Source organism: Strigops habroptila, chromosome 4, assembly GCF_004027225.2.
Source record: "Strigops habroptila isolate Jane chromosome 4, bStrHab1.2.pri, whole genome shotgun sequence".
NCBI lineage: Eukaryota > Metazoa > Chordata > Aves > Psittaciformes > Psittacidae > Strigops > Strigops habroptila.
Window position 1 is genome coordinate 61,833,862 of NC_046358.1, and position 14,410 is coordinate 61,848,271.

Genomic DNA, 14,410 nt, shown 5'->3' on the forward strand with positions numbered 1-14,410 from the left:
TGATTTCTTGAGTGGTCAGCCAAGAGAGTCAAAACTTAGCATCTCTTTATGTTAATTCCTAAGAGTTATGAACTTGATATTGAAAAAAACCCAAATTCATGCTGTGTCTAAGGATAAGGTTATAATGTATCTCCCAACCGCCTTTTAGCAGCATAGATGCCGAAAATGTTAATCTAACACCTTTTCTGACTTAACTACCTGACTGTACTACACCGTTATTTGGGTATGCACACTAATTATTTAATAGGGCATGTGTTATCAGTTTGAAACTTTCAGGTCCACTTATGGGGGATGGGAAAAGGTCCATTCTGTCTCAGACATTACCACAAGGTGGTGTGCAGTCTCCCACAAGTCCCACAGAACAATTGACTTTAGATGCTAAATTTGACCACGTTCTAAGCTTGGTATGATTTTTTTCTCTGTGTGAGAGAGAAACCAAAACAGTACTTAATATTGTACTTAAGAGTTAAAAAATCTGAAGCTTCTGTTCAATAAAATCAAATTGATCCATGGGGTATGTATTATTCATAAACTAGATTCTTTTCTTGACATTGATTTCTGTCTTTTGAATATGTAAACTTTGTCTAGGCATTAATTTTTGCAATTAACATCAAAGGGCAAGTTTTAACATGGTAACCGTTGGTCTTTCTCTTTAATGCATACAGATTTTGAAGTGGTTATTACACCTGGTTTATGAAGTTTGGCTTTTCTGGGAAGTAGTTGTTTCCTTTGGCTATATTAGGAGAACATACTGTTTAACAGGCTTAGTTGTAGAGCAATTCTGAAAGATGGGGAACCACATGTGCTATTTGGAACAGTATGCAATCACTTTTAGATGATGATAAAATAGCTTGTTGATAAATGCTGATGGGACAAGTTTGCGTGGTGTTTATAAAAACATACAGGGGGGGAAAAAAAGAGAAAGTCATAGCTGTAAGCTTTTTAAATCTAGTAAGATTATGTCTTTTTTTTATGTAAGTAAAGTTGCTGCAGCAATGTCTCTGAACAGAAAAACAGATGAAGGGGACACGGAAGTACATAAAAAAACCACTATTGGACTTAACCCACTACAACCTAGGCATGGTAAGGAGACCAGGTAAATGTATATGCCCTAAATACCTAAGTAGGACAACTGAACCACCAACACCGAAAAGTCCTGTTTCACTGGAGAAAACCCCAAGTCTCCTCTAGCTTCTATAGTGATCATCAGCACCCAGTACTTAGCCAGGCTTTTAGTCAAACAGCAATCCTATGCATTTTGTTAGTAAACAATGAGTGATTTATTTGGGAAAGTACTCATTGCTAGTGAATCTGTAAAATGAGGGACTGAATATACTATTTAGAGACTTAATGGAGATGGAGAAATACAGTTCTAATAATGGGATGCTTGAGGCAGTTTAAGCTACTGGTAGACTTGCATTTCATTTCAATGAAATGCTTTAACATTTACATGCTTTACACAATGCTTTAAGTCTGTGGAATTAAGTAAATTATATTCATCAAACAGTTGGAAGCCTGTTAAGTTGATTAACAATAGGTACTGCTGACTGGTCTATTTAAAAAATAATAAATACATACGAATTACAAGACTGGACCAGCTTTTTCCCCCTCACTTTCATAGAGGTATCCATTTATATTTTGGTTTAATTCTAAAAGTCTCTTGAGAGGTAGAACAGCTCCAGACATGTATCAAGCACACACGATTAACTGCTGTGTCAGGATAAGTACACTCTGTAGTTAACAGAGTCAAATGTATTAAATGCCACTTGCATGTAAGGGAAGCCCTGGCTATTACTCAGTTGTGGGGTTGCTATCTGGAAAAGTGTAAAGAGTATGCTGCTCTCCCTGAATAAACTCAAGATGGTTCTTGTGATGAATATGGCTGGAATCCAAGGCCAATGAGAGAGATATCCACTGAAAGAACAGCCAATGCTCTGTATCTGCTCCCCCCAAGAAAGTCTGTTTATTTTTGTAGCAGATTTAATAAAAATGTATTATAAATTGATGCTTATCCTGCACTAGGACCAGCAGATGTCAGTGCAACTCAAAGCATTACTTTGGATTTTAGTGATAAAACCTCCATGACACTTATCAGAAAAAACGCCACTTTAAACAAACAGCAAGATTATACAGCTTTACTCACTGGGGTACCTCCTAAGACTTACTAAGTCTTCAGAAGTCCATAGTTAACAGTATTCTTGAATAAATGTGACCTAATAAGCATGCATATCTTCCAAGTCTATCCCAGAAATAGGGAATTTATCCAAAACACAACAAAAATACCAAAGAATAATACTTAATGTTACTTAGATTTCAATTAGAAAATGTTTTCCATAAATCACGTTATACTATAAAACTTTCACGTTTTGCAGATAGATAATGCATCAACCAAACATAATTTAAATGTTTTGGGTTTTTTGTAGCAGTCTGGGTATTCTTGGTTTGGGAACAGACACTCAGATGCATTTCAGCTGCATGTAAACCTTTACCTTAAAAATAAGTACAAAGTAAAAGGGAAGAGGGCTGTTGAAGTACCAGTCAGCCCAGTCTAAATACAGACTGATAACAAATACAGCAAAATTATTTCAATTGTGTTGGAAACTAACAAATCAGTACTATAGTTAAATAAACTGTCAAGGCATTGAAAATATGTTAATTTAAACACTTCAACAATGAGGCCTGAATTATAAGGATAACTTTATCTCAAATCCCTGTAATTTGGATGGGATCTGAATGCCTAAATGCTTTTTGAATCCACTTAAGTGAATGGGATTGAGTTTATCAGCTGTAGCTGGGATGGAATTGTAGATACTCTATAGAAGCATTCACTATTAATACTGGAGAGACTTTTCATAATACCGCATGTAAATTGATTGAGAACTTTTAGAGTGTTTCACATAAAACAGGTTCAAGACCATGAGATCCTGAACTACAGAATGAAAAATGAGGGATACGTGAGAGATGGTACATTCTACAAAACAGTGTATGAAACAAATAAGTGGCTCAGGATATATCACATGAAAATTTAGCCCCTTATACCTAAATATAGTGAAAGACTGTTTGATAAGAGATTACTTGGATGACTAACAAGACTGAGTACAAGGTAGAATGAAGGGTAAAAAGACAGTAGTACAATTATCTCCATAATCATATCTCCATAATCAAAATAAATGTGGAAGTGAGCATATTAATCATGTGGATTGTGATAAATTCCAATGGCTTTCATTAAACCACTGACAAATGTGCTATGTTTAATCAAAGCATGGAATATATACTCAGGATAAATAATGTGCATATACTCTAACCAGCATGCTTATTTCTAATTATTTCTCCTCCTTCTATCTCGATTTGCTCATACAGCCACTTGCGGTCACAGCGACATTCAGCTCCACACTTGTTGGAGCCACACTTGGGGCAAGCATAGAAACATCCAAGGCAGTCTTCATCCAGGCAATCGCAGAGGTCCATCCCACTGTAAAGCAGTAGTCCCTGGCTGTCATAGACTTTACTCTTGGCTGGTATAACTTGCCTGTATAATGAAAAACAATGGTTATTTCCACCTATTTTTATGCCAAGCTGCTAGCAGTTGTGGACGGAAGTTTGCTTTCTTCAGGTGTTCATTTGAACACTTAATTTAAAAGATGTATGTTACTGTATTTGACAATATTTCTCAGTCCTTACTGTATCTCCACTATAGTGCTTTGGAAATAATTTCAAGAATGGGAAGGCTTTATTTCTTTAATAGCAAACTTACTCAGGCACTTATGAATATTCTTATTTATATGATGTAAACTTCAGATTATACCTCCATGTTGTGAAATGCTCCCTTAATTTACTTCTCTTTTGTAATGTGTAGCTGTAATTCAAAGGAGGTCAAGTAGAATTATTTAGGGTGCACATATCCTAATTTAAAAGTATTTTTATGTTTTGTCATTACCCAGCTCCAGAATCTCAGAAAAACTCTGTCTGGAAGAGACCTCTGGAAGTCACCTTGTCTGACGCTCTTTTCAAAGCCAGGTCAACTCAAACTAAGCTACTTAGGGCTGCATCTAGTTGAGTTCTGAATAGCTCTATTCAGAACTAGATGCCACAACATCTAGTGGCAGAGATGCCACAACGCTTGTGATCCAGCATTTTACCACATATATAGAAAAAGCTTTCTTAGTATCTCAACAAAACTTCCCTGGTTGCAACTTCTGTCCAAACTGAGTAGAGGAAACAAATGGAGGGCTGAAAGGATGTGTAGTTTGTAAGTAGCACATCTAGTGCCTGCTCCTATCTTGTAAGGTTAAACTTAGAGAGCAGGGGAAAGGCATGAATGTGATCGTTCTTGCATGTTTTAACAAACATTGTATGACTAAAACTGGGATTTTCATCGCTCTCCTATCAGGACAAGACTGAACTGGTCCAAACTCTCTAGTGGAAAATGCCAGACAAAATTCAGCTGCATATACCTTTCCCTTGTAGAAAGCGTGATAATCAGTCACATTAAAAGGTTGCTATTCATTACCTAGTGTTGTTCAACTTCAATGCTAACCTTTTTTTTTTTTTTAAGGAAGGAATGGTCCTACCTTGCACCCTTTTGTCTACAAAGTGTAACTACTGGTTTTATTGGAAGATGACAACTCCAACATTTTACATGTAGTCTACTTGATCTTACTGTATTCAAATTCAACCTATTATTAGAACTTTAGTTTGCATATAAACTAATCACTTCATCTATGATCGTAGTACTGTCACACCTTACCAAATACTTGTTTGTATTCTAACTGCCTGAAATATGGACTGTATTGTGATACCTGATCTTCGATTTTGTTTATCTCAGTAATGAGAGTGAGCTTTAACATCCTCAAAAACAAAAAAGCAATCTGTAAAGGTGCAAACATCTACATAGAGAATGTTACAGTGTTACAGGAACACTAATCATCAAGGCTATTTTATTTTGAAGTGAAAGTTAAAGATAGTGTTAGTATAGGAAACAGCTCACCTGTCTGAATTAAATGCCGCATTTTTTGTTTGCAGCCTTCTTTTTTCCCTCTTGCTGGTCTCAGGAGTGAATTCAGTCTGTCGGCCTGGATTAGCAAACTGTAGAGACTTTAAAGCCTTAGCTGTACGCCCCTGAACAAAGACAGAAAATTTCATTTGATTACAAATACAAACCTAAATTTGTAAGAAAATGTTCAGCCAAGCCAGGATATTGTAATAACATGGGTAAATTGTTGACCTCAACTCTAAGCACTGGATTTCCCTGGAGAAACAACTTAAGTCTTAAAATTCTTCCGGTCTCAAAACACAACACCACAAGCTTTACAGTAGCAGTTTTAATCAATGCTTTCAAATTTCACCCCATCTGTCTCATCCCACTGACATGCAATTGAAAAATACAGCTGGGCAACAGCTCCTGGGCTGAAAGGGACAACAGCTCTTGGAATGCAATTCTGCTTTGCTACAGGATACATATGGATGAGCTCTTGCCGATTTCATTGCCCACACTTCTACTGATTGCCTGCATACATCTGGAACACTGCATTCAACACTGTACAAGCTGTGTTCCAAACTTGGCACTTAAAGCATTATCCTCCCACAGTCCATTACTGCCCCTGAACAAACACCATGGCCTTCACAGCTCAGACACCACAACTAGTACACTTAACTCACCTCAATGCAGGGCCACTTGGTAATGAACTGCCTGAGATAGTGGATATTTTTATTTTCAAACTGAAGTGACTAAACCCGAAGTTTATCTCAAATCCTTTAGAGGAAACCTTTGCAGTGTTCAGTTTTAAGCACATGAGCTTGTTATCTGCAAGGCTTGAGTAACAGCTTAAAATACCAGCAACAGTCTGGTATTTACATAAACTTATGAGTTGTAAGCCACCTTAGTAGACACAATCATTCACATTTAAAAGGTCGCAGTAGTTAATTAGGGAAGCGGAATTTTTAAGGTACTCCAAGTAAAGGTTGAAGTATAGCGAACTCCCACACAACGAGCAGATTACACCCTTTCAAATTTCTATTAAAAACTTTATTTCTTTAGCTAGGGCTTGTATGAAGCCAAGTTCCAACAGCTTGCAGAACTTAAGAGGGAATGGGTAAACTGATCCATATACGTACGTCTGAATCAAGTTTTCTTCTTTGGCGATCTTCAGATTCAACATCCACGCTTCCGTTTATTATCTGCATACATTTGGGACAAAGCTTCCAACCAGGTACAAACTGCCTTCCAAACTTGGCACTTAGAAAAGTTGCATCATCCAAGTCAATTGCTCGCAAGTTTTTCTTTGATAGTTTTCTGTGTATATTGAAGGGATCGCAACATGATTTCTGCAAGTCTTCAAATCTTTCAATGTAAATTTTTGCATGATGGAAGCAGATTGTATTGTTCTCTGAAAGGGTTATTCCAGTCCTAAGCTGAAGTAACAGTAGATCAGATGATGACAGCTCTTGCTTAGTCTTGAAACCAGTGTGACGAGTGTAATAGGTCTTATGGCATTCATTGGTAGTCTGAAGCTGAACTCCAACTGAACAAGGATCCATTTTACTTTTTCAGAACAGCTTACTTTGCCTAACGTGAATCCTTTGAACTCTTTAGTAGTTTCTATGAAGATCGCCCTAGAGGAAGCATTAAAATCAATGAGATTTGTGCTGCAAACATTTACCTGCAAGCTCGACAGACTAGGTCTAAGTAATTTAAAATCCATGTAAAGAAATTACAGCTTTCTACTCTAGAGAAGACTAAAAATACATTAATTCTGGAATTAAACCATGCATCTTACTCCTTTTGGAGGCTTCCCTCCCTCCCCCCCCCCCCCCACTATAAGCATCAATTCAAAATGTTTAGTAATATTACTTTCTCAAAAGCAATCTGTGAGCCAAATATGAGGTGGATGAACTCTTCACACACCAGCCTGCTCTGGTCATTAGTTTCCAGGGGGGCCCTTTCTCTGCACAATCCTTGCTCGTCAAGACCAGTTGCAAAGGTGGCCCACAGGAAGAGACTGCTGATGGCTAAAGAATTCACCCATCCTGTTTCCAAGTAATTTCTAGGAAAAAAAAGTTCTGAAGGTAGGCTGCACGGGCTGCCTTACATCAGTTAGCAATTCACGTCCAACAGTGCTTCCCTAGGTTGTTCTTCCCATGTAGACCAGGGGCAAGCCAATATGTGCAGAATCAACCTGAGCCTTTTCAATAAGCAGCCCGGGGTATACACAGAAGCTGGTGGTTCTAGATGTCTGCAGTTGTCATGGTCATGTGGCTTCTGCAGTGCCCTCCAACTGAGTGCCGTGTCTGTTTGATGTAAATACTGGGCAGTTATTTGAAGTTAAACAATAATTCCATTACCAAATACAAAGCTAGCTACTGCAGCGTGGTCTCACACCCATGCCAAAGTTTGCTTCAAATCCAGTGCTGGCCCTGACATATCAGAGCCTGAGCTCATCTTGCCCTATTTTGTACTGCAACATAAAGGACAAATTTCTACCAAAAGAACTCATTTGCTTTCAAAATATTTGAGAACCTTAACTACAATGAATATAGCCTAACTGGGATGTTAATGTTCACCTACGCACTATGCAAAACCAGAATTCAGACAAAAAGCTCTGTGCTGGTTTTGGCTGAGATAAGAGATTTCTTCATAGCAGCTCATACAGGGCGATGCCCCAGATTTGTACTGAAAATGGTGTTGATAACACCCTGATGATTTAGCTAATCTTGAGCAGTGCTTATACAGTCCCAAGGCCTCCTCTACTCCTCACACCCCCCCCTAAGATTAGGTAGAGATGCACAAGGAGCTGGGAAGGGACACAGGCAGGACAGCTGACCCAACTGACCCAAGGGATGTCCCAGATCATATGGCATCACCGTCATCAATAAAACTGGGGGAGGAGGTTGGGGGCATGGTGCTCAGGGAATGGCTGCTGTTGGTTGGTGATGCGCAACTGTTTTCACTCGTATTGCTGCTGCTTCTTGGGATTTATTTTCCTCCTTTTTTCTTCTTTTTTGCCTATTTATGTACTTATTTTCCCATTAGGTCCATAAAGTTTGACTTTCCAACCCAGGTAACTGGAACTGTGTATGATCAAATCTCACTGCAGCAGAGTTAACATTTGATCAGCAATTTAGCTAACACCAAATTATTCAAAGTTGTCTGTTAAAGGCTATGCAAAAAGCTTGATGCTCTTGGCCGATTCCTGCTGTGGAAAGTGGGGCTTCTGTCTGTGGATGAGGAAGCACACTTAGTCAGCATGAAAGTGAATTTTCAGAATTTGCATGTGTATTATAAGTCAGAGCTCTTGAGAGATGGTCTAATTAAAAACAAACAATTAAAAAGCCCCTGACAAACACTTTGTCTTCTATAAAACAGAAAATAAACATTACAGTTCTATCCTTTGCATGCCCCTGTTTTGGCAGTTGACTACCCTACGTGAAATACAACTATGGCAAACACAGGCAAAGCACATCAAGTCTATCACCACAGTTTGTCCAAATGACAGTGTACTGCTAACAGAGGTTATCCCATACACTTGTTTTGTGTATTTCCAAGAATTCTTGGAAAAAGCTTCAGATTGCCTGATTGCAGCTGGGATAGAGTTAATTTTCTTCCTAGTAGCTGGTGCAGTGCTGTGTTTTGGCGTCAGTGTCAGAACAATGCTGATAACCCACCAATGTTTTAGTTGTTGCCCAGTAGCACTTAGCCCGATCAAGGGCTCTCATGCTCTGGCAGTGAGGAGGGGCACAAGAAGCTGGGAGGGAGCAGAGACAGGACACCTGACCCAAACTAGCCAAAGGGGTATAACATACCACAGCACGTCATGCCCAGTACAGAAACTGGGGGGAGTGACTCAGAAGGCCCAAACTGCTGCTCGGGTCAGGCTGGGTATCGGTCAGCAGGTGGTGAGCAATTGTACTGTGCATCACTTGTGTTTATAGGTTTTGTTTTCCTTTCCCCTTTTAGTTTTATATTCTCTCCCCTTATTATTTCCCTTATTATTGGTGTTAATAGTAGTAGCAGCGTTATATTATACTTCAGTTTGGGGATTTTTCTTATCTCAACCCGTAGGTTTCACATTCTTTCTGTTCTCCTCCACATCCCACCCGGAAAGAGATACGCGAGGGGGAGAGCGGCTCCGTGGTGCTGAGTTACCGCCTGGCTCAAAATCACGACACAGGTGCATTTCTTCCCTCCTCCCCTTGGCAGGAGCGCTCCGCGTTTCGCCTTTGGGTGTTCTCTGGTGGAAACAGGAAAGCTTCACACCCCAAACCCTGAACCGAAGCTGGTGTCCCGCAGTGCAGCGGGAAGCCGCCCGCTAGCTGCCCGTGCCGGAGGGCGCTGGCCCCGGGACCCGCTTGGGCAGCCGCAGGACGGGGGTCGAGGGGACCCGGGCGCCCCTGAAGCGCTCTCTGCAGCCAGGGGGCAGCCTCGGCCCACGGGCGGCTCTCTCCGGACGCGGCCCAGCCGCTCCGCGGGGCCTGGCCCGGCACCCCGCCGCGGCTGGACCGGACCCCTCCCCTCCATCGGCGCGGCCCGCCGCCTCGGCCCGCCCCTCCCGCTGCCGGCCGCCCCGGTACCTGGCCGCGGGCCGGGACGCCGGCAGCCGCCTCCCGCGATCCCGGAGCGGGCAGGACCGGCCCCGCGCCCGCCCTGCGGCTCACCGCGGAGCAGCGGGACCCGAGCGGCGCTTCCGGGGAGATGGGAACCGCCACGACCGGTCGCTGCGGGGCGGTCACGCGGAAGCCACGTGAGAGTGACGTAACAGTTACGTGGGTGTGTAAGGCAGCTCAGCGCACGGGACATTTCCTTATTTACTCACTTTAATGGACTGTGACCATTAACGTTTTGTGTCCTTTTCTTTTCTGTAATCGCTGTGTTTATGGTGGTTTATATTGCTTTCTTTTCCCTTCATTTGCAGCCTATGCATATTATGTTCATACAGCCTCTTGATGGTGCTGTATTGTAATGAGTGGAAGTCTCTATGTCTCTTACTCCAAATGCTAAATATACATTTGCTTACTTTTTAATGCTTTCTGTGGATTTTGAAATATTAGAAAGTCCTCAGAAAAGTCCTTCAATTGAAAGTCCGCAGCTTTTTGTAGGAGTGTCCTATTGAAAATGTTAAGTCACGTGCAAGTGCAGTTTGAATTTTGGCAGCCAGGAGCTGCATTGGTGTGCTACGACTTCTGCGTGTCAATTGCTGCATATATAAACAAGAGCGAACTCAAGAGGTTGGTTGTTCTTCTGTTGTTGCAAGCAAATGGGTATTAAGAACCTGTCCAGAAAACGCTGAGCAAATGGGTTATGCGTGGTATAGAGTTTGGCTGAAGAAATTTCTCCCTCAAACGGCTGTTTCGTATTGCTGATATTTCAGGGTGTCTTGGTGATTCTCTGCTTGAATTGTTCTAATATTGTTATGTACTGATCTGACTGGAGAGATGTTTTTAATCTGGATTTAATCTGAATCTTCTCAAAAGGTAGAGAGGCTTCAAAGACCCTTGTGCGCAGGCTCATCCTGTCTCAGACTAGTGGCTTCTCAAATGAGGGACATGCAATGGAACCAGTTTTCTGTCTTAGTGTAGTGGATGGGAACCTAGCTGAGAATTGATTCCCTCTCATGACTGTGAGCCATAACAAAGGATGTTGTCTGCCACAGTGTATTCGGTAGAGTATATATGTTTATATTCATCGTGACTGTCGGAAAGAGACAGGAAAACATAGGTGTGCAGCTGTTCTATGACCTTCATACTTGGCTGCACTGGGGTGCCTGGCCAATGCTCTCAAAGTGGACAACGGTGATACCATAGGAAACTGCACAGTCCCACGAGTAAACAATTAGAGATCTGGCATAAAGCCGGTTGTTTTGATAAGGATATAGAAGTGGGACCCTCTTGTGGCCATGAGAGAGAAGCCTCACCTATAGGAGGATGCACTGTGTAGGAATTTTCCCAATTACCTGAGACTTCTGGCATCAGCTGCAATGGGGCTTCCCAACTGGAAGCATGGGCCCAGATGATGATTCGGTGGTAAATGGTAATATATTTCCTCTTAATCTCTGTTCTTTCTATGCAGTAATGATTTAATGCATTGCCAACTTGCTTCGGTACTTATATACCAATATCTCTGATTTGCTTTATTGTACTATATATACACTCTATATAGAGAGATATTTACCTAATTCACATTAGTGTGCTTGCTTTAGTGTGCTTGTTTAATAAACCCTCTGCATATTATACAGCTAGTGTGTGGTCACTTTGTGGCATACCCTGTCTCTTAGCAAACAGTCAGAAGAATATCTTCTCATAAATTCATGTTTTATGAATTTATCAGATGTTTCCGAATGTGAGTGCTTTCTCTTATAGTAGCCGCAAACTCTTTGGAGCGGTGTAACGCAGTGAAGTACACAGAAGCATCTGCTTTGTTCTGTGCTTGTTCCCATGTGGTAACCTGTAGTCTGTAGAGTGCCACATTCTTTTGGTGGCTCTTTGCTGAAGGAGGGGGAAGTGAAATATGGTCACTGTGTACTGTGCTTGGATCAGGGTGAGATAACTAGCTTATGGAGACTGAGCTAAGAATAACCTTATGTTGCAAAACTGAGTGTATTTATACTGAGTGTAGTCCGTATTCTGTTTTCTTTCCTTTTTGAATTCCTTCAGTTAGGTCCTGTATCTTTTTGCTGTCATCTGTCCTATGCTGATAAACACCTTCTAGACAGGAGCCTAACGTAGAAATAATTCTTTTTCCTTTCCCATCCTTTTTATGGCCTCTGGCCACTATTAGTTGGGGTTTTTTTATAGCTTCCCAATTATGCCAATTATCATGAGTCCATAAAAGAACTTGATTATTGATTAAACACTTTATTATTGAAGCTAATGTACATGCACTTACAGTTAAGTGTGTAAACTAACACAACACACCAAGATGGAGATTTATGGATATATAGATGTATATACATATATATACATAAAAGTATGTTAAAGATTTCCCTCGGGTGCAGTGAAAAGTAATATCACTAATAATAGACTCACATCAGCTTTCTCAGCACTCCTCAAGGGTTGAGTGTCAGTGAGCAACAGTAACGGCCCAGGCAGATAATCCCTCCATTTCATAAACTTTGAGGACTTCTGGGCTCTGAGAGGTGTCCCACTCAGACGGAGACAGCTGGGTTGCAGCCTGCTGTGGTCCAGGAGAGCTCAGAGGGGTTCTCTCTTTGGATCGCTGTTCATAGGGTGGTAAGATGATTGGCTTGAGTCAGTGTAAATTTTCATCCTGGTATCTTGTATTTGTCGGGAATGATTTACCATTTCAAAAGAACTCCTGATGTGATACGAGAGTATGCAGGCATTCCTGTTACCTGTGTGGTCCTTCCTGCCTTTGTTAAGGGATTAGAGTCAGGGGGTGCCCAGCCATCGAATGCCATGCATTTATGCAAAGGCTAACAGGAATTCTTGGGGAAGCAGATGGGTCCAGGAGAGAATGGGGGGATGCACCACCACAGTGACCTCCTGCCATCACTTGAGCTTCTGCAAGTCTCCTGTTCCAGTGCAAGGTGATTGAGTAGTATGTCTGATAATGACCCGGGATGCTGATTCCCAGTGATCTTCCTCAGCATAAGGAGAGAAGAGCACAGACATGGTAGGTCCCAGCTATATCAGTTACTGCACATCTGAAATGTGTCCAGATACTAGAATAATTTCTGTAAAATAGCATAAAATACATAAAATACAAAAAATACAAGTCATTCGGCACATTTGGGGAGCTCTGTCCTACTATTCTTTCTCCTTCTGCTTCTCTTGTTGCTAATGAAACAGCTACTCTTTGGTTTCAGGCTTTAACCTATTTTTAGATTCCTTTTATGCTGTTGGCCCTTTGAAGTGCATGAACTGCTGTGAAAGAAAGGCAATGTCATTGCTGGGAGGCAAGAGGAAGGCCTGTTAGGTGAAGTCATGCCTGCTAGCGAGACTGTCTCACCTATTCATCTCCCTTTATTTCTCCAAAGCTCTGTTCCCTTGGGCACATGGTTGCACCTTTCCTGCTTTAATTTAAGCATTAAAATGATACCAGCCCCAGCCCTTCATTAGCAAGCAGCAGACAGGGGTTATTTGTTGCATTCTAATTGGGGTGTCAGGCTTTGCCTTTGTGCAGTAGGGTTTCACGTAAAGGGATGGTGGGGGAAGGGGAGGGCAAGGGGAGTATCATCATCTAAATAGTCAAGTTGTCCCAGTGATTGTGGATGCCAACAGATCCCAAATCCAGACCCACTGAATCTGTGCACACTCTGATCTGTGCACACTCTGGTCTGACCACTATGACCAGAGGTGCTGGGATTGTTATGGTTTGAAATGGGATGTAAATCACTGCATTACTTCACTGGTTATTTACCACCTACAACAAATTAGTTCAGCACCAAGCTCACTTCAGCAGTGGTTCCTCACAGGATTTACAGTTTGTAGGCTGAAGGCCCAGCTGTGTCTCAGTGACACTAATGAACATGCTGTGGTTAGTGGTAGTGGGGAGAACCAGACCTGGTGTCTGGGTTGCAGTGCTGAGCTGACTCAGTATTGACAACTTACTCATTGCTTTAACACCCCAAGCCAGGCTCAGCACATTTGGGCTGATTAAAAGCAAATGAAGTATTTTTTGCTCCCCAGCTTCTGAGTTTTAGGCTCCTGACAAAAATGTTTCTGAACTGATGGAATAATTTCATCCTTCCAGACAGACCTTTATCCTTATTGCTGCAGCCATCACTGCCTTGAGGCAGTAGAAGAGGACTTCTGCTTGCTCTGCATCTCGGCACTGCCACACGTCTTTGCCACAGCGGAGTCACCTCCAGAGTGTACCTGCTGAATCCAGCTGAAGACAAGGAGATCTCGGCACAGCAGGGTTTTGTTTTCTTTTCATGGGTGAAAACGTGGCTTGGATTCTGTGCTACAGAGTAGATCCAGCACCATAGTGCGTGTCTGTGAGCTCTGATGGCAGCTGCCACTTCACACAACTTGGTGACATACGGGGAGTGTTGTATTCAGAGGAATTATCCATAGTCTGTACCATTCCTGATGTTCTGTTGGCTTTGTGTAGGTTCCTACAGTGTTGAAAGTGCATTTTAAATTTACTTTTTCAGGGCCTGCGTATGTAGTGTTACACAGACTTCAAACACCTACCATGATTTCCCCTGTTTAGAATAAAAACATCTATGACATCTGCATGAGTATTTGTGTTCTTATTTGCACAGCAGACCATGAAGTTGAGAAAGCCTGAGTTAGTTAAACAGAGCATAGCTCAGTAGTTAGATGGTTGGGGAAAAATCATCCTTTCTAAGGTTATTAGTGCTAATTCCTGTCTGCTTTTCCTGCCCTCACTCCCAACATTTGAAGAAAATATCAGGCATTTTTGCACAAAGCAGTTGGAAATACACACCTA

The 14,410-nt window shown here is 41.6% G+C and overlaps 1 protein-coding gene and 1 long non-coding RNA gene across 5 annotated transcripts; one reads left to right on the forward strand and one right to left on the reverse strand.

Annotated features, from left to right (window-relative positions):
• Window positions 1-1,939: 1,939 nt before the first annotated feature.
• On the reverse strand, window positions 1,940-9,739 carry ARL14EP (ADP ribosylation factor like GTPase 14 effector protein). Of its 4 annotated transcripts, XM_030483529.1 has the most exons (5): window positions 9,568-9,739; window positions 7,089-7,287; window positions 6,115-6,612; window positions 4,988-5,118; window positions 1,940-3,529 (listed from the first exon to the last, which is right to left on the reverse strand). In XM_030483529.1, exons 3-5 carry the CDS (start codon window positions 6,535-6,537, stop codon window positions 3,301-3,303), a joined length of 783 nt encoding a protein of 260 aa, XP_030339389.1. In that variant the 5' UTR covers window positions 6,538-6,612; window positions 7,089-7,287; window positions 9,568-9,739; the 3' UTR covers window positions 1,940-3,300. The 4 variants fall into 4 exon arrangements, with proteins under 4 accessions (XP_030339389.1, XP_030339390.1, XP_030339391.1 ...); XM_030483530.1 differs by lacking the exon at window positions 7,089-7,287 and having other exon boundaries at window positions 9,652-9,732; XM_030483531.1 differs by lacking the exon at window positions 7,089-7,287 and having other exon boundaries at window positions 9,568-9,724.
• Window positions 9,740-9,995: 256 nt separating this feature from the next.
• Window positions 9,996-14,193, forward strand: LOC115606905. Its single transcript, XR_003991046.1, has 2 exons — window positions 9,996-10,221; window positions 13,706-14,193. It is a non-coding gene; the product is annotated as an uncharacterized LOC115606905 (long non-coding RNA).
• The last annotated feature ends 217 nt before the right edge of the window (window positions 14,194-14,410 follow it).